This window comes from Heloderma suspectum, chromosome 9 (genome assembly GCF_057233095.1).
Source record: "Heloderma suspectum isolate Gila_16-S chromosome 9, 16-S_ref, whole genome shotgun sequence".
In the NCBI taxonomy this organism is placed as follows: Eukaryota; Metazoa; Chordata; class Lepidosauria; order Squamata; family Helodermatidae; genus Heloderma; species Heloderma suspectum.
In genome coordinates this window covers 43,284,749-43,311,129 of record NC_139466.1, presented here as the reverse complement: position 1 = coordinate 43,311,129, position 26,381 = coordinate 43,284,749, and the positions used below count along the sequence as shown (strand labels likewise).

The following is a 26,381-nucleotide window of genomic DNA, read 5'->3' as shown; positions in this document are numbered from 1 at the left end:
TGGTGGTGAAAAGAAAATCCGATGCTGTAAAGAACAATATTGTTTAGGAACCTGGAATGTCAGATCAATGAATCAAGGTAAGCTGGAGGTGGTCAAACATGAGATGGCAAGATTGAACATCGACATCTTGGGAATCAGCAAACTAAAATGGACAAGCATGGGCGAATTTAATTCAAGTAACCATCGTATCTACTACTGTGGGCAAGAATCTCTTAGAAGAAATGGAGTAGCACTCATAGTCAACAAAAGGGTGGGAAAAGCAGTATTGGGGTACAACCTCAAAAACGACAGAATGATCTCAGTACGAATCCAAGGCAAACCATTCAACATCACAGTAATTCAAGTCTATGCCCCAACCACTGAGGCCGAAGAAGCTGAGGTTGATCGGTTCTATGAAGACCTACAACACCTTCTAGAATGAACACCAACGAAAGATGTCCTCTTCATCATAGGCGATTGGAATGCTAAAGTAGGAAGTCAAGAAATCACCGGGATAACAGGCAAGCATGGCCTTGGTGTACAAAATGAAGCAGGACAAAGGCTAATAGAGTTTTGCCAAGAGAACATGCTGATCATAGCAAACACTCTTTTCCAACAGCACAAGAGGCGACTCTACACATGGACATCACCAGATGGTCAATATCGAATTCACATTGAATATGTATGTCCTTTGCAGTGAAAGATGGAGAAGCTCTATACAGTCAGTAAAAACAAGACCTGGAGCTGACTGTGGCTCAGATCATGAGCTTCTTGTTGCAAAATTTCAGCTTAAATTGAAGAACATAGGGAAAACCACTAAACCATTCAGGTATGACCTAAATCATATCCCTTATGCATATACAGCGGAGGTGAGGAATAGATTTCAGGGATTAGACCTGATAGACAGAGTGCCTGAGGAACTATGGATGGAGGTCCGTAACACTGCTCAGGAGGCAGCAACTCAATCCATCCCAAAGGAAAAGAAATGCAAGAAAGCAAACTGGCTGTCTGATGAGGCTTTACAATTAGCTGAAGAAAAAAAGGAAGCGAAAAGCAAGGGAGAAAGGGGAAGATATATCCAACCGAATGCAGAGTTCCAGAGAATAGCAAGGAGAGACAAGAAGGCCTTCTTAAATGAACAGTGCAAAGAAATCGAGGAAAACAACAAATTGGGAAAGACTAGAGATCTCTTCAAGAAAATCGGAGCTCTCAAGGGAACGTTTTGTGCAAAGACGGGCATGATAAAGGACAAAAAAGGCAGGGACCTAACAGAAGCAGATGAGATTAAGAAGAGGTGGAAAGAATACACAGAAGAACTATACAGGAAAGATCTGAATGTCGCTGATAGCCATGATAGTGCAGTCACTGAACTTGAGCCGGACATCCTCGAGAGTGAAGTCAAGTGGGCCTTAGGAAGCATTAGTAACAACAAAGCTAGCGGAGATGACAGTATTCCAGCTGACCTATTTAAAATCCTAAAAGATTATGCTGTTAAAGTGCTGCACTCAATATGCCAACACATTTGGAACACTCAACAGTGGCCACAAGACTGGAAAAGGTCAGTTTACATTCCAGTTCCAAAGAAGGGCAATGCCAAAGAGTGTTCAAACTACCGTACAATTGCGCTCATTTCACATGCCAGCAAGGTGATGCTCAAAATCCTACAAGCCAGGCTTCAGCAGCATGTGAACCGAGAACTACCGGAAGTACAAGCTGGGTTTAGAAGAGGCAGAGGAACTAGAGATCAAATCGCCAACATTCGCTGGATCAGGGAGAAAGCAAGAGAATTCCAGAAAAACGTCTATTTCTGCTTCATTGACTACGCTAAAGCCTTTGATTGTGTGGAGCACAACAAACTGTGGCAAATTCTTAAAGAGATGGGAGTACCAGACCACCTTACCTGTCTCCTGAGAAACCTGTACGAGGGTCAAGAAGCAACAGTAAGAACCGGACATGGAACAACCGATTGGTTCAAAATTGGGAAAGGAGTACGACAAGGCTGCATATTGTCGCCCTGCTTATTTAACTTATATGCAGAGTACATCATGAGAAACGCCAGGCTGGATGAATCACAGGTCAGAATTAAGATTGCTGGGAGAATTATCTACAACCTCAGATACGCAGATGATACCACTCTAATGGCAGAAAGCGAAGAGGATCTAAAGAGCCTCTTGTTGAGGGTGAAAGAGGAGAGTGCAAAAGCTGGTTTGAAACTCAACATTAAAAAAACTAAGATCATGGCATCTGGCCCCATCACTTCCTGGCATATAGAAGGGGAAGAAATGGAAGCAGTGACAGATTTTACTTTCTTGGGCTCCAAGATCACCACAGATGGTGACTGTAGCCATGAGATTAAAAGACGCTTGCTCCTTGGGAGGAAAGCTATGGCCAACCTAGACAGCATAGTAAGAAGCAGAGACATCACCTTGCTGACAAAGGTCCGTCTAATCAAAGCTATGGTTTTCCCAGTAGTAACGTATGGCTGTGAGAGCTGGACTATAAGGAAGGCTGAGTGCCGAAGAATTGATGCTTTCGAACTGTGGTGCTGGAGAAGACTCTTACGAGTCCCCTGGACTGCAAGGAGGTCAAATCAGTCCATCCTAAAGGAAATCAACCCTGAGTGCTCCTTGGAAGGACAGATACTGAAGCTGAAGCTCAAATATTTTGGCCACCTAGTGCGAAGAGAAAACTCTCTGGAAAAGACCCTGATGCTGGGAAAGACTGAAGGCAAAAGGAGAAGGGGACGGCAGAGGATGAGATGGCTAGATAGCATCACCGATGCAATGAATATGGACTTGAGCACGCTCCGGGAGAGAGCACAGGACAGGAAGGCCTGGCGTGCTATGGTCCATGGGGTCACGAAGAGTCGGATACAACTGAACAACAACAACAAAGGATGTTTTGTTCTTCCTTCATTGGGAGTAGCTGAAAAACTTTCTTAATATTTTTTCATGACACTCATGCAGAAGAATTCAAAATTTACCTGAACCTTATTTAAAAATGGCCTCTGTTGAAAAGTCGGCAGCTCCCATATGCAATACCTGAATAGTAGCTGCTTTATATAGTTTGTGGCATGAGTTTCCAGGGTGGTCAAAGTTCGGAAATCAGCCACTTTGAGCAGCCCAATCAAACACTGACCTCTGTCTGAGGGGCGTCCATGTTTGTTTGGGCCAGTCAAGAGTCCAGATTCATTTTTGAGGAGAACAGCCTTCTGCTCACTCATCCCTAGTTACACACACATAGGCTTCATGTCAGCAGGATTAAGCCAAAGGCTTCACAGAAAAGCTGGGGTTTGATATTATTCTTTGACACTAGCATCTCCAGTGGGTACAAGAAAGCAAGTTAGAGAGCAGAGATAACTAGCTAGGGAAGCTTCTGAGCTCCCAGCCAACTGCATTTTTCCAAAGTCATTGAAACAAGGAACAAGCAGATGCCCTCAGTTCCATTCCAGCATTGATCAAGTTTCCAACACCCCTTTGTGTCCACTGAACTCCAATCAGAGTTCTGGCTTTTGCATTTTCAGTGGTGGAAATGATCCTGCAAAACATTCCTTAAAAAAAAAAAAAAAAAGGATTTTTTAAATTTTAAAACAGTTGTGCAACTGTTTAATTTCATAAAAATAGAAATATTTAGTTTTAGATGCCAAGATGTCTTTGCAAGGCTGGCTAGAAGACTGGGAAAAGAGGTCCCCCCAGCTCTCCCCTGGCTTTTTCAGGCTGTGCTGTTCTTCTGTCATTAGGGATGTCAGAGAATTCCGCGACGGATCTCGGTGAGGCCGAATGCCACAGCATTCGGCCCCCCGAAATCCGTTGCGGAACGAAGCCCCCGCCGCCCCCAACCCACAAAAGGCGCGCGAAACGGAGCACTTACCTGTTCCCGTCCGCGCTGCTTTGCAATGGCGGCCGTCCTGCGGCCGCCATTCGCTTCCTCTCCATAGCCATGATAGGCTACGTAAATACTTACATAGCCTAATACAGCTAACGCAGGGACGCCAATTGTGTATGCTGGGTTTTTTCCCCCTGCCATGATAGTCTAAGTAAGTATTTACGTAGCCTATCACGGCTAAATACAGGGACGTAAATGGCGGCGGCTATGACAGCCACCATTTGTGTTCCTGCAGGGCTGCCCAGCAGCCAGATGTCCACCTGCGGGAGGCCAAAGCCGGCTGGCGGCTCCGTGGCTTGGCCGCAGAGCGGAACTGGCTGGGCAGGATTCCAGGGGGGGAGGACCAGATCGCCTCCCCCCCATTGAGGATTCCGGGGGGAGGGACGGAGTGCCTCCCGCCCCCTCAGCGGAAACAGAATGGAACGGAAGGTAAGTGTTCCCTACCTGTCATGCCCCAACTGGAGGAGTCCTCCTCAGAGGAGAAGCTCAAGGCCCCAGAAGACCAGGGTACCCCAGACCAGGGACTGCCCCTAGACCCACAGGAGCCTGGGCCCTTAGGGGAAGTGGTTGCAGGGCCATCCCTGTCAGGGGACAGGGACTCTGCCTCTGCGGCAGAAGCTGAGTCACCCCTGATCCCTAGGAGTGTCGTTGCCTCAAATGACAGGCCGGCAGGGCCCCTGTGCAAAGGGGTGCTTGCCTCCAGAAAAAGTATCAGCAGGAGAAAGGGACTCCTCAGGAGTAGGCTCTGGAATGGGAGCTCTGATTGCTGCAGCTGAGCTCTGGGTGGCTTTGGGCTTAACAGCCTTCTCTAGAAACCCAGCCAGTGTTGGAACATCTTGGTCCATCCTGCCTCTGCCATGCACCTTGCCTCCTGAACCGGGCCCTGTGACTGATGCTTTGTTTACTGACCTTCTGGACTGCCTAACAACCCTGATGCTGGACTGCGTAACATACCTGACTGATTTACTGTGTTTGACCTCTTGCTGCTGCCTGATCCTCATTGCCTGCCTGCCTGCAACCTGACCTCTGCCTGGATTTTGACCACTCCTGTCATAGCCTAAACCTCCTTGGACTGAAACCTGTGTGTTTGACCCTTTGCTTGCCAGCTTGACTATTCTATTGCATCGCTCCCTGAATTTGCTTACAAACAGCCAAGACTCGATCTAGAGCAGGACAGCTACAAGTCCAGCACTGGCTGGAAGAGGGTGAGGAGGGGATTTGGGGGGCTCTTTCGGAAATTCTGCAGGCTGGAAAAGAGAAGAAATATTCTGCCAGGATATTGGTTTCCATTCTGTGAATCATTTCTGGTAAAGCAGAACCTAGGGCTGAACCTGGCAGAGGTGGGTTCTGAAAGCCACTTACATTTCTCTTGTGAGTACAGGTATCCCTCTATGGTTGGTTTCCCAGGTAGCTTGCAGGTCAGGGGAGCTTCTTTCATCCTTTTCTTGAGGTCTTCCAACCCTTCACGCGTACTGGTGAAGTGATTCCTTGTCTGTTGAGGGATGATAAAAAGACTGGATTTGGGTTTGAAGCCATGAAAGCAAGCACTTTAGAATCATATGTCCAGTGTTATGCTCTTCCACATAAGAACCAACTTGCTGGATCAGACCAAAAATCCACCTAGATCAGATATCTGTTTTGAACAGAGGCCAACCAGGTGCCTCTAGGGAGTTTGCAAAAAGACATAACAGAGGCATTCAGGAGGTAGGCTGCTTCTGAAGAGAGAGGTTCCATTTAGCTAATTCACTTTCTCAAACAGATCTGATCAGTGGCACCCAACTTATTCTGACAGTTACCAAACAGCAGAAATTTGCAAGTCTCTGGGTTTCCAGAAATAAGCGTGGACAGTAATACTGCCCAAAGAAAGAGGAAGGTGATGTCAGGCAAAGAATTGCCAAGAGAGGAATCAATTGTTCTGTAGAAAGCACAGTGGAGCCATTGCAAGCAAATACAGTTCTGGGATGCGGCAGATTCCCCATATCTTCATACAAGTCAAAATGAACCCTGGGGAAAATATGTAGATTAATAGCCTATAAAGTGGTGGTGAGAATTATAAGATCACTCACACAAGAAACATTTCTACAGTGGAAGCAAAGGAGGAGAAAGACTGGAACGTTAGAAGCTAACTCACATTCTGCAAACTGAGTTGAAGCTGTTGCTTATACGGAAGGAAATCCTGTGTCAGCTCCACTGTCAGGTTGTTGTAGGTGAAGAGGCCATGAAGAAAAGCCAGCACCTGTGTAGGGCAGGGGCAGGGGGTGGGGAAAGAGAATTCGATAACACTGCCTTAAAAGTAGATTTGGACATCCAGAATCATGGCATTATACTTCTCCCAGTCTGCCGAATCACACAATAACAAATCAAAATTTATTTCAACATTCGTCAGATAGGTTTGATCGCTACACTGAACATATCCTCCATTTTGGACAAGTGTAAAGCATAGAAAACATTCCAGGTGGCTTTGGACATGATGTGGAAGTATGAGCAACTCACACCTCTGCTAGCCAGAGCAGAGCAGAGCAGAGCATGGCTTCTCCAATACTGGGGAATACACATATGTCCCTCTGGCACCTGGAGAACATGGATTATTTGCTAATTCCAGATGAAATGAGGAAGCACAAGTGAGATGGAGGTCATGTCACATCTGAAGCCGCCATCACTCTCAACGTTAGGGCTTGTGTTTAACTTTTTCCTTTTTAAAAGCATGCTGCTAAGATGGCATTTCTGGTGACACACCATCAAGGCTTACAGTACTGATTAGAATCTAATCACAGTTAGTTTGTAAGCCTTCAGGCACAGCGTCTTTGCTCCACTTTAAATATTTTTATACAGCACCCATTTAGGTGGATAACAAGATTGTTACTAGTGGAAGAATCACAAAGCCACCCTTTCCTTTTTTATGGGGGCTTTGACAACCCGGATTTTAGAACGGCCTTCTAGGGAGCAATCCTATCGGGATAGGCAGCTGCCTCTGAACTCAGAGGTGACCACCTACCCATGCAAGGCGGGTGGAGGGAATCTCCCCCTCTGCACTTTGGCCGCCATGCATTCACAGCTAGACGGCTGATGGCTGCTGCCTGGCTGAGGGGCTGGGGTAGGCCAGACGATGCATAGGAAGCATCGTGCCCGCACGTCCGCATTCCCTGCCCCTGGAAATGCACCCTTTTGCCCTGCTCCGCGCTGCTCTTATGAGCATGGAGCCCGGGGACGCTCTGTGCTGCCTACAAGGTGGTGGGGGCAGGGAGGTGGTTCTCCGGGAACCGACCAATCCTGTGGAGATCTAGCTGCTGTCTTGCGGCCACAGGATTGCACCCTTAATACTTAATGTGCTGCTGTTTTTAAGTGTTTTACCTGGATGGTGCTGCTTATAGTTAAGTAGGATTTGTATTGTGTTTTTACATTTGCACTGTTTTGTTTTATTAATTGCTATTATTGTTTTTTCTCTTGTATGCAACTTTGTACATTTTTAATAGAAAAGCAGGATAGAAAATAATATAGTAAAGTGACATTTCACGTTATCCTCACTTTCTACGAAAGCAGCAACAAATACAAAATTCTGCATTGTGGGATCATGGAAGTTGAATCTGACACCCTAGTTCAGGCTGCTGTATGTAGGGATGTCAGAGAATTTCTCCACGAAGCTCGGGGAGGCCGAATGCCAGCGCATTTGGCCCCCCGAAATTGGTGGAGAAATGGTTCCCCCCCCCGGGACGGGACTTACCTTGTGCAAATGTCCCTGGCAGCGGAGGCTCCAGCAGCAGTGCGGCGGCAGTGTGGCGGCGGCGGCTGCCGGTCTTCCGACCGGCTGCTGCCGCCGCCATTTCCAAGTTTAAAAACAACAACAACAAACGTGATAGGCTAAGTAAAGATTTACATAGCCTATCACGGCTAGATTTTTAAAAAAACACCGTGATAGGCTACGTAAAGCTTTACGTAGTCTATCACGGCTGAGTGAAAAAAAAACAACTGCGCGTATGCAAATGGCGGCGCCCGTGGGCGCCGCCATTTGCATACGCGCGGGTTTTTTTTTTCTCACTCAGCCGTGATAGGCTACGTAAACATTTACGTAGCCTATCACGGCTGACTGCAGGGACACAAACGGCAGCGGCTATGGCCGCCGCCATTTGCGTCCCAGCAGGACAGAAGGATTCGTGGCCGGAGGGACGGGGCGCCCCCCCCCAGCCAGAATTTCGGGGGGGAGGGACGGGGCGCCTCCCCCCCGGCCAGAATTTCGGGGGGAGGGACAGGGCGCCTCCCCCCCACCGCGAAGCAAGCTCCGGGATCAGGTAAGGGACTTTCGTACATCCCTAGTATGTGTCACAATTGCCTATATGCCAGAGGGGGGCTTACAGATCAGAGAGTGTACAAGAAGATGTGACTGTTCCCACATACAAAGTGCAGCTCCAGGGTGTGTATGCTCAAATACCAGCCACCTGATTTGTATGCTCCAGTGGTGCAGAACCTCAGACCTGGGGGCCATATCCCTCATACCCGGGGTCCCAATATGGTCCTCCCAGGTTTCCCAGATGGCCACGCCCCTTCTCCTGGCCCGTCCCCTTTCCTCCCAACCAGTGATAATTTCATGTATTACATTTCTATACCACCCAAAAGCCAAAGCTCTCTGAGTGGTTTACAAAGATTAAAAACCATTAAAAATACATTACACAAAGTGTAAAAAACATTTACATACTAATATATAGACAGACAGCACAGACACGCATATCTCTGCAAACTATCAAAATAAGAAAAGTCCTGTGCCTGATTAAAAACCTCATCATAGGCTGCCAAATGCCTGAGAGAAGAGTCTTAACCTGGCACCGAAAAGATAACAATGTTAGCACCAGATAGGCCTCGTCAGAGAGATTGTTTCAAAATTGGGGGGCCACCACCAAGAAGGCGCTCTCCCTTGTTGCCACCTTCCGAGCCTCCCTCAGTGGAGGTACCTGGAAGAAGGCCTTAGATGATGAATGCAGTGTCTGGGTAGGGTCATGCTGGGAGAGCCGCTCCATCAGGTATTGCATCCCCAAGCTGTGTAAGGCTTTATAGGTTAAAACCAGCACCTTCAATAGGGCTCAGAAACATGCAGGCAGCCAGTGCAAGCAGGGCAGAATTTGCATTATACATGCAGATGTATTGTCCAACACATTTGATAGTTTCCTGGCTTTTGTGCAGTCCCCCCCCCCCATTCTAAAAGGTTGAAATGCCTCTCCTAAGACTGAGATACTGACAGTAAGAGCGTTAAGATACAATATGCCAGTATTTTTTCATATCTATGGCTCTGCCCCCTTTGCCTTCAACCCCACTCACCACTGAAATGAGGCCCGAGAGCTTTTCTGAAATGGAAATCAGACTTCAAGCTGAAAAAAGGTTCTGTACCACTGGTATACTCACTGTAGGGGGAAATTTATGCTCTTATATCCTAAAATAAAAATATGTTGCCTTTTCTACAGAGATAAGTTTATATTTAGGAAACTGCAGTGTAGGGTGTGTCTCGCAAGAGCAAAATGCTATCAGGGTGTGTGTGTGTGTGTGTGTGTGTGTGTGAGGATGGGGAAAGGAGAAAACAGCATGCTTACAGGCTCCACAATACTGAATTTCTTGCTCTCTTGTACTTCTTGGATCTGATACACATATTCCAGGGAAGATTCGAAGAAAATGTGCCGCTCTTTATCCACCTGCAAGTCAGCCTGTGTGAGAATGAAAGAGGGATGTTATGCAATGCACTAACATTACATTTATGGAAGCCATAAACACATGAGCGGTTTGAGAGCTATTGTGGTTGTTTTTTAAAAAGGGAAAACAATCCAGCATGTGTTTTGCATTTTCCCCTAAGTACAAAGTGTATTAGCTACATTAGCCAGGTTTCCCATTTGCACCTTATTTTAACCTCAGAATATCCATTATGGCATGCAAACTGAAACAGTGTACCTTGTTGTTATTGTTTTAAAATAGGCAGATAAGAAGTCTCAAGAGGTGAGCAATGAAATCTGCCTTATATAGAATCTTTGGTCCATCTAGACCAGGGATGGGCAACTTCAGGGGCTCCGGGGGCAAATTTCAACACCTGGAACTCTCCCAGGGACTGCACAGCCATACATCACCAAATTTAGAAGGCAACAGCATGCTGCTGAATTTTGGTGGCAAACCACAACAGTGGCCTCTAAAGCTTTAAAGCTAAATTTGGCTTTTTTAGGCCCCTGTCACAGTGTGCCTATGAAATTTGGTAGCAAACCACCAGTTGATTTACTGCTGCCCATGGACAACGTTTCACAAAGGCACACCTGGGCATGTGCTTCAGCTCTTCTGAGTTGTGCCCTGGATGTGAAAAACTGCCCCAGCACCTTAGTACAAGTCTGCTTCTTCCCTCTGAGCAGAGTAGTCTTGCAATTGCTGTTGGATCTTAGGACTCACTCCCTTAGCAAATCAATAGGGAATGTAGCATGAAGGGATCAGTCTTTTAAACTAGAGGGGAGACTGCCACCATTCCTTTCACAGTCTGTTCATTGTTGTCCTTTCTCTCTCCCTACTTTCTACTCTTGCATGCTGGGAGCTTGCTTGCAATGAAATGTTGAAGCGGGAAGGGAAAGGGCAGGAAGGGCTTCCTGTGAAATACTGGTATTTCACACAGCATCTGATTTTCCTGCTCTAAAACCTTTGACTTCTGCAGAAGTGCAGTAGGCTTCAGCACAGCAAATAATTTAATCTACTTCCAGAAACTTCTTTCTCCCCTTCCACTGTAATTTCTCCCATAGACCAAAAGGAAGGTTTGGAATATGTAACATCATGGTCCAGGAAGTGCTTGGGCTTTTAAATACGTTTTACAGTTTTAAAAAGGCAAGAAAAAGCCCTCAGCCACCATAAAGTTAATTTAAGTAAGTGCAACCCTCACACACCCTTCTAAATTCTTCTGAAGTGCTACCCTTCTGAAAGGAGCCACTTTGCTTGGGGAATTCTCTCTCTCCCTGCCTTCATTTCCAAACACTATTCTTTTCCTCTTCTTCCCGCCCCTATCTTGGTCTTTCTTTCTCTTCTTTCTTTCATCTAGAGCATGTCTTGAGGGATTCTCAAGAGGGGGGAAGGTGATGGTTTGCATCTAGAAGTTCCCAGGTTCAAACCCCAGCATCTCCAGGCAGGGCAAGGAAACAATCCGGCCTCAAACCCTAGACAGTCAGTGCCACAGTCAGTGTTGACAATACTGCGCTAGATGGACCAAGGGTCTGAGTCAATATAAGACAGCTTCCTATGTTCCTATGAACAGAAAGCTTAAATAAAAATAAGAGTTACATTTTGGGGGCTCGAAGGGAGATAAATACTGCTCACTTATACAATCCTATGTATGTCGCCATTATGTTCATTGGGGCTTTCTCCCAGGAAAGTGTACACAGGACAAGTTACTTTTTGAGGAAGTTACTTTTGTGGGGAAATCTGCAACAAGTTTTCTCAGAAATAAATCCTGAGTTGTGAGTGTAGTACTGCAAGCTTAATAAACCACTCACCTGGAACCTATTGTAAACCAAGACCTGCTCCACCACTGAGTTACATGACTTCAATTGAGTTGAATGGGTTAATTTACACACTGGGTTGAAGCCAGGCACCTCCCTCCAAAAAACATTCCTTAAAGTTCACAGACGTTAGCATGCCAAATTGACCAGATGGGCCAGGATGGCTTGGCCCAGTCCAGTAAGCTTCTTTAGAACTGGGATTCTCAATCTTTACAGGTGACAACCTCTCCACTTACTTCTTGCAGCTGAGATTCTTTTTTCTTTGAAGATAAATTCAAATGGCGATCCAACATGGAGTAAAACTTCTCACCATCCTTCTCAAACTTCTTCTTCCGTTCCTAGAGTTGGAGAATTTTCAACAGGATTCTGTTGTGAGCTGTAGATAACACTGTTTTTTTTTAAGAAGAGCTGTTGGGGTTCAAGACTGCCCAGAAAGGGCCTGCACTGGGCCTGCGAAACCTTGGGTGCTTAGCAGTGAAGGAAAAGTACTCTGGCTTGACTCAGAGAAGTCATTATGGATGTCATTTCACATTATCCTGAGCTCAGCCTGGATTGTCAAAACAAGTCCCAGAGCTAAGACCTGGTTACGTTTGGACTTTAGCCATCCTCCAAGAAGCTCAGAATGGCAATGTTTTAGTCTCTCAACCATCCTGCAGGGAAAGTAAGGAAGACTGGGAGACAGTGACATCCCCAAGATTTGCCCTGTACGCTTCACAGCCAAGTCAGGACCTTTCCCAAATCCCAGCCCAACGTTCTACACACTGCATCACCCCGATGCCCTCACGCCATGCCTCTTCAGTACTTGGCACCAAATACCTTAATTATTAGGGAATTACACCAGAGATATGCAAAACTGTGGTGGAAGTGTATGTAAAGGCCGGTGCTGTATGACAGAAGAGCCTCGATTAGCTGTACACACTGCAAACAACACCCCTCTTGCAAATGCAGGAACCCAAACGCTCTCTGTGTCAGCAAATATCAGCCAGCCAGGAACAGGAAATGGCCTACTCCCCAAGCTAAGTGGACAAGAAGCGGAAATGGCCATTCTCTGTGCTGAGAAACTCTTCCGCTGAAGAACTGACACTGAACAATAATCCCCAAACAAAACAAAGCCTTCGAAACTGAGCCTGCTGCCAAACCGCAATCCAAAGCCACAAAGGAAGGAGAAAGCATATGTGGAAAAGGCTGCACTGCAATCCGTGTGTGTGTGTGTGTGTGTGTGTGTGTGTACAGCAATACATATTACACAAAAACACACACAAAACACATGCATATATATTTTAAAATGAGAATTACAAACTCTTACTATTTACTGGTGCTCTGCAGCACCACATCTAGAACATGAGTCAGCGGATGCAATGTGTCTGCAAAAAAAGGTGATCATAGGCTGCATTAATAAAAGTATAATTTCTTCCAAGTCATGGGAAGTAATAGCCCCACTGTTTTTTGCACTAGTCCAAATGCATCTGGAGTAGTGTGTTTGGTTCTGGTTGCTGCACTTTAAGAATGTAGATAAATTGGAACAGGTTCAGAGGAAGTGAAGATAGTCAGGGGGATGGAAAATAAGACCTATGAAGAAAGGTTGATGGAACTGGGTATGTTTGGCCAGGAAAAGCAAAGACCGGGGGCGGGGGGGGGGGGGATGACGACACACGATAGCACTCCTCAAAGACAGAAGAGGGCAACAATTTGTTCTCTGCTACCACCCCAGGCAGGACTAGACCTAATGGGCTTAAGTTACAGGAAGACAGATTCTTGTTCAGCATTAGGAGAAACCTCTTGATGGTAACAGCAATTTGACAGTGGAACATATTACTGAGAGCGGGGGGGGGGGAGGCACAACTTGTGGCCCTCCAGATGTTTTGACCTACAACTCCCATCAGCCCTAGCCAGAACAGTCAATACTGAGAGATCATAGAAGTTTTAGCCAAAAACATACAGAGAGCCACAAGCTGCCCACCCCTGACCTAGCTGGAGGTCTCCAAGCACAGGCTGGGAAGCCCTCTAATGAAGATGCTCTAGCAAAGCCACGATTCCCCCTCTAGATGGCCTGCAAAGCCACGATTCCCCCTCCAGCGCCATGGACTGTGCTTGGCTTGGCACGTCACAAGTTGTACGAGCTTGACTTACCCTAATTGCAGAATTTGGGTTTCCTAGTCTCAGAATTTGAATTGGGGAGAGGAGAGAAGCAGAACATACACAGACATGGTCACGCCAGAATGGCAGCCATGCATATATGCTAGAAAACGTGGTTAATTGGTATTATGCTTGGTTATGTCTTTGGCCTAGTTCACACAAATTAAAAAAAGAGGGGATTAAAATGGGCTGTGCCTCTCCAGAAGGTGGGGAACTTCTGGCCCATGAAGTCTTTGAATCCAGCCTGCAGATTCCTTCCTTTCTCTCTCCCCCCCCCCCATGTGGCAATTAGTCTTAGAAAAAAGCTCCTGAGGGAACGGAACATTTTTTCCTAAGGCCATTTTGCCATTTTGGGGACAATTTTCAGGGGTTAACCCTACTGCTCCACACACTGCCGACCCCCCAAAACCATCCCCTGCCAATTAGCCTTAGGGGAAAAAAAGGTCCCATTCACATTAATGGGACTTTCTCCCATTAGCTAACCGCCACAGCGGGAAGGGGCCGGGGCAAGGTGGGAGGCCATGGGCCAGCGGCAAAGGCACCGGCTGCTGCAGGTTCCCCTCCACATTTTCAGTGTAAATGTGGAGAAGCCTTCAGAAAAAGGGTTTACAGGCGGGGGAAATTGCATGACTGAAAGCTACCTACATATCGAAAACTATGTGTCAAGGAAGGAGGGTTCTGCGATAGGCTACGTCTTGTCTTCTTCCATTAGGGAAACATTTAACCATATGACATACACACACACACACACTGTCCTGTATTCTGAAGTGGTGCAGTTCTGGAACACTTTACTCCCTCATCTGCTGTTTAAGAACAAAGTACATAAGTAGAGCCGAGCTGGATCTGACAAAAGGCCCATCTGTTCACACAACAGCCAGCCAGATGCCTCAGAGAAGCCCATAAGCCAGACGTGAGTGCAATAGCGCCCTCTCTCTCATGTTTCACAGTGACTGGGAAGGGCGGTGGCTCAGTGTGATGGAGCCCCTGATGGCATACAGAAGGCCCAGGTTCAATCCCCGGCATCTCCAGGAAGGGCTGGGAAAGAATCCTGCCTGAAACCCTGAGGGCCGCTGCTGCCAGTCAGTATTAACAATACTGGGTTAGATGGACCAAGACTCTGCGTCAGTATAAGGCAGCTTCCTGTGTTCCTGGTATCGAGAGGTGTACTGCCTCCGATACTGGAGTAATATACAGCTATCTGGACCAGTAGCCATTGATAGCTTTCTGTTCCTTGAATTTATCTAATCCCCTTTTAAAGACATTGAAATCGGTGATCATCGCCACGGGCTTCTTCACACGGAGCTTTTATCCTGCTATTGAGATTGCTCACTCACAGAAGTTTGTGGGCCCTTTAGATGATGTCGTGAACCTTCAGGGCGCCTCCCACACTAAATGACCTTTATTCTGTTTTTTAAAAGACTGGAGATAATGAGCTATGAAATTACAGTGCTTGAGTTCTGCTCGAGTTCCCTCGAGAAAAGAGGAAAACCCACAGGAAGAGCTAGGTCAATGAAACATATGGAAGACTCGGATAAGGGGGAAAGGGGGAGGGGGAGGAAGCGCGTGTAAAGGGAGTCCATTATGATTCTGCATTTAAAATGGAAGCAGAAAGCCCTGTTTTAAATGCAGGATTTTAGGCTGGTGTAGAGATGCTCCACATCTTGTGGTGGCCATTTCCATAGTTTAGCTGAGCTGTGTGAAGAAGTACTTCCTTGTATCTGTCCTGAATCTCTCACCACTCAGCTTCATGGGATGATCCTGTTCTAGTATTACCTATCCACTTTTGCTACGCTATGCATAATTTTATGCACCTCTATCTTTACCCAGTTACCGATCCAGAAGAGGACCTCTCCTCTTATTCCATGACAGCTACATTTGCTCAGGAGTCTTTGGTGAGGGACTTTGTCAAAAAGCCTTTGTCTGAACGAACGAAGCATTATCTAGTCATATCCAAGAGGTAATTGCTTTGGTGGCAAATGGCTTTCAGCATGTACAACTCCAGAGAAAAAGGATAAGCAGCACAAGATGCCATCTGTTCCACTCAATTTTAAGGCAGCAGGCCTCTTTCTAACAAATAAAAACAGCTTGCTGGGGGAAAAAGAATCAAGTTGTATATTAATCTCCCATTCTAAACTTGAGAAGGCTTTAGGAACAGCTGTGGTTACAATGTGCTGGCAACTCGAAACATGTCAAATAGATTTTATTCAGCCTGATTCACAAACCAATGCAGTGCAAATACTTGGATTTTAGCCATCTGAGGCCCACTGAAAATTAGTAGAACCAAGCTGCCCTAAGTGCCCTGTTCTAAATGGTTGGTGGGAGGGGTTAATTGCATCCTTCTTTCACTCATTGTTAGAGCACAACTTACATATTTTTTCCATGTGGAAATTGCCAGTGGAGATGCCAGCATTATTAATGCCTGGAGTCAGAGTTATACTACCAGTCATCTGATACTTGCTTTATTTTCACATGGCTGGATAAGAAAATGAGGCTTAGCTTATCTTAAAAAGTGGGAAGGGGGGGAGAGAGAGAGTATACAGACTTGCCGCTGAGAAATTATGACCTCAACCATCTTAATTTAGTCATCATGAAGTCATAGAAACAATGCTTTCCAATGGACTTAGACACAACTTACTTCAGATGTATCTGGTACCTGTAATGTTAGGGCTATATTAGTCAACAATTAATGGCTCGGTTCATGTGTTGTTGTTGTTGTGAAGAAGCCAGAACGAGAACCCGGGGTTTAGCTGCTCCCACTCATAGAGGGAGCCATCAGGCAGTGTGCACCAGCATGCTGCCATGTTCAAAACTCAGGGTTTAAAAAAAACCCACCTGGGCTATTGTGATGTGCGAACCAAGTCAATGACGTATTTCGAAGAGAGACAGTGAAAATCTTGAGTGAATACAGAGTATAGATGCCAACACTGCCTCAACCAAAGTATACATAGGGTTAGTTTAAGCAGGAGTAGGCAATTTGTGGCCTACAACTCCCATCACCCCTAGCCAGCATAGCCAATGGTGAGGAATGATGGGAGTTGCAGGTCAAAACATCTGGAAGGCCACAAGTTGCCCAGCCCTGAGTTAAAGTTGCCCACCCCCACAGAATCTTGGGACTTTGCACACCAACTGTGGCATAAATTGCACATCTAAAGGACACATCCCATACAAATACGCCTGTTCTTGGAGAAAGGACTCCATAGTGCCCTCACCTCCAGAGAGCAGGTGGCGGCAACCAGAGGGGACCCTCTGCTGTTGTCCTTCTGCTGTTGCGTGCCTAGTGAGAATCACCTGGCCCCTGCCTCACTGTGTTTAATTCACAAGTGCTTTAAGCAAACAATAATAGGGTTATTACTAGCTGCTGCTGCTGCCATTTCGGTCTGCAGTTAGTCTGCTGTCTAAGTCGGCTGTTGCCATTTTAGTCTGTTGTTTTATCTATTGCATCTTATGTATTTATGATTTTACTTTAGCTGTTTGCAAAATTCGGAAGCTGCCTTGTAAAGTCATTGTGTTAAAAGGCAAGGAAAGGCAATTTACACTAATTAATTGACAGGTGCTCAGCACCCTTGCCATAATCAGAAAAGAATTAGGCCAGCAGTGGGGAAAGTGTGGCCTTCCGGTTCTTTCTGGAGTGCAACTTCCATCAGCCCTAGCCAGCATAACCAATAGTGAGGGATGATGGGAGTTGCAGTCCAGTAACATCTGAAGCTGTCCATCACGAATCACTAGCTTCCATCACACAGAACCACCACTCCCTAGGAAGAGCAAAGGATCCGAGACAGCCAAGGACACACACACACAGATCCCTGGGGAATGAACCAAGACAGAATTAACGCTTATCAGATTTATTTACAAAAGAAGGTATGTTTTGTTTTATGCAGCATCTGTTCAAAGTAACATTTAAAATCAGTACAGCAAATGCAGGCTCTTTCTGTATGGGGAAAAAAAACACCTAGCACTAGTCCATCCACTCTCCACAGCCTCCCTTCCTCTTCTCACCCAGGCTTCAGATCGTCCTCCATCAAGTCTCAGCCATCCAGACATGTCTTGCTCCCATTTTCCTTTCCTGACCCATGTCTAGAATGCCCTCCTTCAGCGTGCCCATGCAGTCAACACTCTCTCCCTATTCCTTCTACTCCCTCCCTCCTCAAAACCTACCTCCTTTGTGAGCCTTTGGCATGACCCTTGAAACCCTCATCCCTACCTCTGTACATACTTAACACCAATCAGCCCCAGCCCCAGAACATCTGGAGAGCCACATGCTCCCCAACCCTGACTGATCTGCAGGCAGGACGGCCTCACCAGCACCGACCCTTTCATTACTGCTCTCTGCAGTGGCATTACAAGCCTGGGGAAGAACAGCGTGCATGTGTTTATACAAGAGGGCTGGTCTCTGAAAGCTCTGTGAAAAGCGACTCTAAGCTTCACGTAAGCTTATTTAATCAAAGCACCAAGACAAGCCTTAGAGGTAACAATAGGAGTAGCTGGGGCTGGATGTGCAGGAGCAGCTTGAGATAAACATTTCTCCTGGCAGTTCCTGACATATCATCTGCTTCTGATAAATTCTGGAACTGGAAACAGTGACTCCCTAGAAAGTGGCTCCAATCCAAGATTTGGTGTGAGGGACTGAAGAGCCAGTTGGGGGGAGCAGGGCTGTGAAGGACTCATTTAACCATTCCAAAATTAATTAAGAAGCTCTGGAAACCCCATCAAGGAGGGGAAGAAATCCAGATCTCATTTTTAATAAATACATATTTTATTAAATTCATAAAAGTATTCCACATGAAATGTACTGAAGGTGAACTACTTAAGCACAGAATAAATGAAATCTAAACCAGCACATTCACAACACTGAAAACAAATAACTCAAAACAGAAATAAAGTCAGCACAATTACAATATACAAACATCACTGAAATGGTTCTAACACAGAATTAAGTAGGACACAGGATCAATGCATCTAGAGCAGTGGAGGGAAAAGACGAATGAGTGTACTTTATCTACAAATTATTCAAAAAATGTATGAACAAACAGCAGTAAACCTACTAACTTGATTTCTAGAATAGCTTTGTTAAATATAAGTTAATTTATAATAACCAAAGAAGGTGTATGTCTGTCTGTCAGTGTCATAGCACCAAGACTGTGAAATTTAGACACCTGAAACTTGACATGCATACTAACAGGACCCTAAGGGTGTGTATCTCAGGACTGGTTTTTAAAACACATTAGTTAATTTTAACTAGTTTAGAGAGCAATTCTATGGCCCCTGAACAGCATCTGGGGGGCCAAAGGATAGTCCAGATTCCTGGATCCAACCTCAGACCCAGGAGTCTGAGCTCCCTGCCCCTCCCCTTCGCAGCCAGTACGGAGAGGGCTGTGCCGGCTACCTCTCCAAGGTCACAAAAGTGACCTTGGAGGGAATGTAAAGAGGGCATTCCCATGAGCAGGGAGGGGAGGGGACTGGGGAGGCTGGCTTGCGAGGAATCCTCTGGCCTCCCCAGCCTCCTTCCCTCCCCCTGCGTGGCACGTCAGCTTGACCAGCAAAAAAGCCCACCTAGCTGAAAGGCAGAGCAGGAGGAGGAGTGCTGTTCCTCCCACTCTGCATTTGGAAGGCTTTAAGCCTCCAAGTTCAGAGGCTTGCGCCCATCCCCACAGGATTGTGCCCTTAAATGTTTTTGAAGCCTAAAGTACCCGCTTCAGTCACTAGGTGGCAGAAGTCCCTAACCAGCACATAGTTTTGCAGTCAATACAGTTTGAAGCCAGGGGGAGGGGGAGTCCCAGGGACAGAGCTCTATGACCGCCCCTCAGAGGGCTTCAGAAAAGGGGTATAGAAATACCGTGAATAAATAGAACAAGCACCAAACAGAACATGCATGGTGTGAGTGGTTAGGGGTAGAGGACTTTCATTAGTGAGTCCAGAGACTGAATCTGGGTGAACTTGATCCATGCCTGCAAACAATACAGTTTGAAGCCTGCAAATATGCAGGATATTTAAAGGTTAGTTGCCTCTAAATACCCTCTTATCTTTGATCACTGATAGGAGAGAACAGCAAAAGGAGCTTGTGGCCAGATGGGGAACACCTGGGGCAGCACTGGGCCTGTAGGCTGGAGGTTCCCCATCCCTGCTAATGATGATCAGATGGGACCATGCCCATGCCTGCCACCTTGAGCTCCTTTATTACTCACAAGCTGAATATGAGCCAACAATGTGATGTGGCTGCAAAAAAGGCAAATGCTCTTTTGGGCTGCATTAATAGAAGCATAGCTTCCAAATCCCGGGAAGTCCTAGTTCCCCTCTACTCAGCACTGGTTCGGCCTCATCTGGAGTACTGTGTCCAGTTCTGGGCACCACACTTTAAGACGGATGCAGACAAACTGGTGAGGGTTCAGAGGAGGGCAACAAACACGATCAGGAGACTGGAAACAAAGCCCTATGAAGAGAGACTGAAAGAACTGGGCGTGTTTAGCCTCGAGAAGAGAAGACTGAGAGGAGATATGATAGCGCTCTTCAAGTACTTGAAAGGTTGTCACAGAGAGGAAGGCCTGGATCTCTTCTTGATCATCCCAGAGTGCAGGACACCGAATCATGGGCTCAAGTTACAGGAAGCCAGATTCCGGCTGAACATCAGGAAAAAATTCCTGACTGTTAGAGCAATATGACAATGGAACCAATGACCTGGGGAGGTGGTGGGCTCTCCCACACTGGAGGCATTCAAGACGAGGCTGGACAGCCATCTGTCAGGGATGCTCTGACTTGGATTCTTGCATTGAGCAGGGGGTTAGACTCGATGGCCTTGTAGGCCCCTTCCAACCCTACTATTCTATGATTCTATGATTCTACTCATGTAATGAATAATCTAGCCTATATAAAAGCCCATTCCAGGTTTTGTCCTTGACTGTGTTGTGGCATGGCCAAGAGATGGAGCCAAGGGCTTGCCTCAGTCTCCACCAGCGTCCATTACAGGAACTTTTTGAATAGGGCAAAGCATAGGCAATAGTAGAAAAAGAGAACAACTTACAAATCAGAAGATCATCAAGAGAGAGGCAAAAACTGCACTCCTGAAAAACAAAGCCATCAGGATAGATTCACCCCCCACCACCTCGACCCCCACACACAAGGTGAATGTTTGTGTACAGATGGAGACTGCTGAACGTTTTTCCTCTTTAAAGGGGACTGAGAACATCCTCAAATCCTAGCATGAGCACTACACCAGAACACAGCACAGTCTTAGCACTATTTGCATGATGGCATTTGTTTTAAAAATGTACATCTGGGTGTGGAACGGGGAGAGAGGCTGAATGTTGAGCATTATGGTACTGCTTAAATGTCAAGCACTCCAGATGGGCTGGGCCAGATCCAAAGTCAGGCGTTCTCCAAGAGGTCTCCATTTCAATGCTGGTCCAGAGCCAGGGGCTTTAAGGAATGCCTGATGACTAATGTGGAACCTTGACTTTTTGATACTGGATGAGAAATACTTTTTTCCATCTATATAAAGGGACTGCTTTTCAGCATGTACTCCTTACAAAGGAAGTTGACTCCATTTCTATTTTTTTAAATCGTTTTTAAAGTTGTAATGATCATCTTGATTGAAGGATGACTTTATCTGAAAGGCCCAGCCTACGGAAGTAGCAGGTCACATGGGCTGCATTTGCATGTCACCCTAACCCATGATTTAGTCTGATGTGCACAAGCAGAAACAAGCCACTGACAGCCTTTGGCTCACGCACTTCCTGCTTCCCTTTTCTCCTCCCACACGAGCGGGAGAAGGAGTTTGGAAGCATTTCCTTTTCCTTAAGAAAGGTATGTCATGTCATCTTGCACAAAAAAATGTGGGTAACACTGACTATGGTTAATTTCAAGTGTGGTTTCTGAAGCTGGCTTGTTGAAATAAACTATAGTTAAATGTTAACCACAGTTCCCAATTTGAATGACATGGGAAACTGTGGCAAACTAAACGTGGAAGCAAAAGTTTCTAAACACCTCCTCTAGGCCATGTAGGAGGAGGGGAGGGGGGAACACGTGAGCCAGTGGCTCAGCAGGGCTCATGCAGATCATACTAAACCATGGTTTTAGCGTGATGTATAAACGCTGTCAGAACTGGATCGTCCTTCCCCCTTCACAGTCAACACTACAAGGAGACAACGGTTCAGGCTAATACTACTTTATTTTGCTAGAGACTAGCCTCTTAGCAAATGCAGATTCCAGGAAATTCTCAGACTGCCTCAGGCCCCTTAACAACTAATCTGCGATCCCTAATTAGAGGAGACAAACCAGAGGGTAGTGAAGTTGCTGACAGTTTGGGTGTGAACCTCACAGCCAGACTTGCTTCGCAGTGATGCCCCTCCCTTAGGGTGGCTCCCTCCTATGCTGGCTTCCCAAGAGTGGCTATCCTGACAGAGTGTCTGAGCCCTGCCCCTAACTTTTCCTGCTTTGCCTTGCATCACACCCTAGTGACTCTCAAGTCACGGCCCTCTGCCTCCTCCTCAGAAACTTGAGTTCTCATGGTGGGGAAAGGCAGCAGGGGCTTACTGGGCCATCTGTTTGTCAAGGTCTTCAGAGAAGTCTCTCCCAGCGTCTTGGCTCACTAGGGAGGGTCCCTCCCCCAGCCTCTGATCTATCTGATCCAACTCTGATTCAGAATCGGAGCTGTCAGATATCAAGGTGCTTAGACTCATCCCTGACAAATGCGGCCAATGTAGCACTGTAGCAATGTAGCACTGATGTACTACATCAGACTCAAGTACTTTAATGGATCACTGTTTGGCAATATAAATTGCAGCTGTAGGGGGGCCTGATCCAGACCAAATCTGCAATAGGAGAGAAAGGATTAAAGTTCCCTACCCTGCACGCTAGGGTCCCTATCTGGATTGGGGCCCTGCACTTACTCTGGGGTAAAACAAACAAACATATGGTATGGTTCCTGATATCAGAGAGAAGAATTCTAGTTGTGCCTTATCCCAGATAATGCTAGTTTTCCACATGCAGGGCTTTGCTTTTTTGTGGGTTGGGGTCGTGGGGAGGCAGGGGGTATTCAATATCCAATTCTCAGCCTGAAGTCTCAAGTGATACCATCCAGCAAAAGTTTCATCACATGATGAACTCTCTTAAATAAGACTCAAAATTTAGACCTAAGAAGTTAGAAAGTTCTGAGTCTTATTTAAGCCTACGGGTCCTTTTGTTTCAAGCCAGCAAAGATGGAAACAAGGAAAAGCAAGAAAGCAGGACAAGTAATTTCTCAATACTGTTTGAAATGAGAAATTCAAGACCAAATGAGGTGAGGACCATCTCATTCATACATTGTGAAAAGGGATGGCAGCTTATCAGCTTCCACAGGATGACAGCAGGGTTAAATAGTTCACTTTTTAATGCCTTCTATTTTTACCAGATTTTAACCAAAAAATCTGGTATTTTGTTAATTGTTTTAGTTGTTTTAAATTGCTTTAAATTTTTGTATGTTTTAACTTTTGTTGTAAGAGTCTTTTCTGAGAAAGGTGTCTAAGAAATGGTAACAGTGGTGACAATGACAATAACAATAACAATAATATCTTGAGAGCCACCCTGGCAAGGTTTTCTGAAGGGATGGCATACAAGTGTTTAAAATAAATATCAGCAGATTGTCATCATGCTGATTAAAACTACTAGCTCAAAACTATATACCTCATCAATATATAACAGATAAATCTCCGAGTACAAATCAAGGAGGAAACAAAAAACTTACTTTGGTGAATCCAATTTGCTCCTTGCGGAAATTTTCCAGGGGTTTGATCAACAAATCGCTAGCATTTTGCACCTACAGGCAAAAGTTTAGAAAATAATTAAATAGAGATTATTTCAGGCATAGAACAAGAATTTATTGGTAAATCTGCAGGCATCTTTTCAAATGTGAACTATGGTGCTCCAAACTAATTCCAAACCAACTCATTTTAGACTGGGAATACACCGTGGTACTAATGTCCTTCTTCCCCAGTCAAGCTGGCCTCTTCCCTCAAAGGCAGAACACCCCACCATGTCCTGCAGTAGACAATGAAGTCAAGCACCCATGCAAGCTGCTCTGGGAATGTGGCAAAAGTGCTTTCACAAAGTTCACATCTGTCAAGCAGCTCTGAGATGTTCAAAATTCAACGACCTAGACCTGTAACACAGGAAGCTTTTTCTTAAACACTTTGAAATGTAGGACTGATTTCAAAGAGAGCCACGGACAGAGATCTTGTCAGGCCTTCTACCCCCTCACAACGGACACACACCTCCACCTAGAACACAAGTAGCCTAGGTCCCCTGGGGTTCATGGGGATATTGACTATTCCTTTTTACACATGTATGTAGATCACAGGATTATTGTACTCTTCAGCTTATGAACTGAAGTGCTAGAGGAGCATGGCATTTAAGGTGAGCCTGGATACTACGAAGGTTGTCTGTGGCGTTAGATCTGCAACAGCCCATTAAGACGTGAAAATCACAAGTCTTGCAGCCATCAAACGTGTGAATCAGCCTTCAGCATTCCACCTACTATCTAACTCAGGTCTACTTTAAATGTGATGCATCATGCTGAAAGCAAGTTGCTGACACACAGCTGGCAGCGTTATCACAACAGGGATCTAGGGCTCAAGAGACAAGCACATTGGTGTGCAAGTGCTTCACACATATGTACTAACACCCCCGTTTAAGCACACTGTCAGCCACATGGGACCCCTACACAGATAAGTTTAGAAAACTCAAGTAACACCCAGTTTTCCACTCAAAATTCTCTCATGGCCCATCAATCCACTCCTGCTTCTCCTCCTTTTCTGGCTATTTCCATACACGCCCAATCAATCAGCAACCAAGTCCTGACAGCATATTAGCTGGATCAGCCCCAGCACCCCATCTTCCAGATGGTACAGCAAGAACACTTTTTCAAGATTCAAATAACGGAAGGGGAAATAGGGCTAACCAGCATTTGCTATTAGAATCATAGAATCATAGAATAGTAGGGTTGGAAGGGGCCTACAAGGCCATCGAGTCCAACCCCTTGCTCAATGCAGGAATCCAAGTCAGAGCATCCCTGACAGATGGCTGTTCAGCTTCATCTTGAATGCCTCCAGTGTGGGAGAGCCCACCACCTCCCTAGGTCATGGGTTCCATTGTCGTATTGCTCTAACAGTCAGGAAGTTTTTCCTGATGTCCAGCCAGAATCTAGCTTCCTGTCACTTGAGCCCATGATTCCGTGTCCTGCACTTTGGGATGATCGAGAAGAGATCCTGGCCTTCCTCTCCGGGACAACCTTTCAAGTACTTGAAGAGCACTATCCTATCTCCCCTCAGTCTTCTCTTCTCAAGGCTAAACATGCCCAGTTCTTTCAGTCTTTCCTCATAGGGCTTTGTTTCCAGTCCCCTGATCATCTTCGTTGCCCTCCTCTGAACCTTGTTGGCTCATATTCAGCTTGACAACACTGGCCATCCCATGGCATGAAATCATGTTCTGTACAAGCTCAGTTCAAGGGGAACAAATGGCAGGCACAGCAACTTGGTTCACATGTAACCCTAAACCACAGCTGAGCATCACATGCATGAACCTTGGGTTTTGCACTCCCCCCGCCCCTCTCCTCTGGCACAGACACAAGTAGGAGACTGGTTAGTGCTTCAAACTATGATGAATGATCTTGTGTTCTCCCACTAAAGTGGGGTGGGCATCTTTAGAAGGTCATGGGATTGCACCCCTGCCACCAAAATCACCACTGCCACACTGCCAAACTGCTGCTGAATTTTGATGGCACGGTAACAAAAAAGCCGCATTTCTGCTTTAAGACAAGGCACATAGTGAGTATGCAGCTTTTTTTAAAGGCAAATCACACTCCCAGAAGAATAAAATTTGCCATTAAAACACATGGCAAATTACCCTGTTTAAAGGGGAAATGCATCTTTTTGCTGCTATCATGCCACCAGAATTTGGGGGTTGCAGGGGCCAAAAACAGGCCAGGGGAGCACACTAAAGTATAGCTAACATTAACAACCATTTGTCTGGATGGAGTCATAAGGAGCAATCATGGTTAGCTGAAAATGGAAGCAGAAGCTTCGGATTACCTGCTCGCAGGTACATCGGAGAGAAAAGGTGGGGAAAGCATGGGCCCAAGGCTCATACCCTTGATACTACCCTGTGGTTTTGCATCATGTGAGAATGCAACCAGTATCCTTCAACTGCAGTCCTCAACACACCTGTGCTAACTGAGGAAGGGGAGATGGGCTTACCATCATGGATCTCTCAAGTTCCACCTCCTGGAGCAGCTCTGCAAACTCCTTAAAGGATTCAGCTATAAAAGAGAGGAGAGAGAACGGTTACTTAGAGTTGACTCCAAGGATGCTTTCCAGAGGAGGGGTCTTAGCGCTAGCAATGAGAAGGTACTGTGCAGCTATTCTGTCTTTTTTCTCCTTAATGGATAAGGGAAAAGATAGAAGAAGCAATAAGAAAACACAGGAGGGGCACAAGTACAAGACAACGACATCTGGACCCCTTGTAAACTTCCATGAATGAGGCAGGGGGGTGGCGCCATAAAAGCACCCTAAGAGATCTGAATTTAATCCCTCAATTATCATTATTATTCATAATCGATAGGGCACTTTTAATATACAAAATGTGTACTTGTATTTTGTTTGTCATCATAGCTATGCACTGCGGCGATACTATTGTAATAGATATAATGATCTATTACTATGCTGTAGCCATGAGAAAATGTTCAAAGATGACCACACTGTTCCTAGCCAAACAAAGGTTAAATCCCTGGTCTCCCGAATCCAATAAATTGCCCACTGGCTGATGTCAACTACATGAAGCATTTGCACATATCAAGTTTGCTCCTACCTCGAATCAGGGTCAGCCCACCCGTTATTTTTAATACACAGCATGCTG

At 45.9% G+C, this 26,381-nt stretch overlaps 1 protein-coding gene across 2 annotated transcripts in view; it reads right to left on the bottom strand.

Moving 5' to 3' along the window:
- Window positions 1-26,381, bottom strand: part of OPHN1 (oligophrenin 1) — a 159,559-nt gene that overhangs the window by 65,734 nt on the left and 67,444 nt on the right. For both annotated transcript variants that reach the window (XM_084814265.1, XM_084814266.1), the window contains exons 3-8: window positions 25,724-25,785; window positions 23,218-23,289; window positions 11,603-11,704; window positions 9,441-9,551; window positions 5,996-6,100; window positions 5,227-5,356 (exon numbers count right to left, since the gene is read on the bottom strand). In XM_084814265.1, the coding sequence (XP_084670391.1) occupies window positions 5,227-5,356; window positions 5,996-6,100; window positions 9,441-9,551; window positions 11,603-11,704; window positions 23,218-23,289; window positions 25,724-25,785 (582 nt within the window). The remainder of the gene's footprint in view (window positions 1-5,226; window positions 5,357-5,995; window positions 6,101-9,440; window positions 9,552-11,602; window positions 11,705-23,217; window positions 23,290-25,723; window positions 25,786-26,381) is intronic.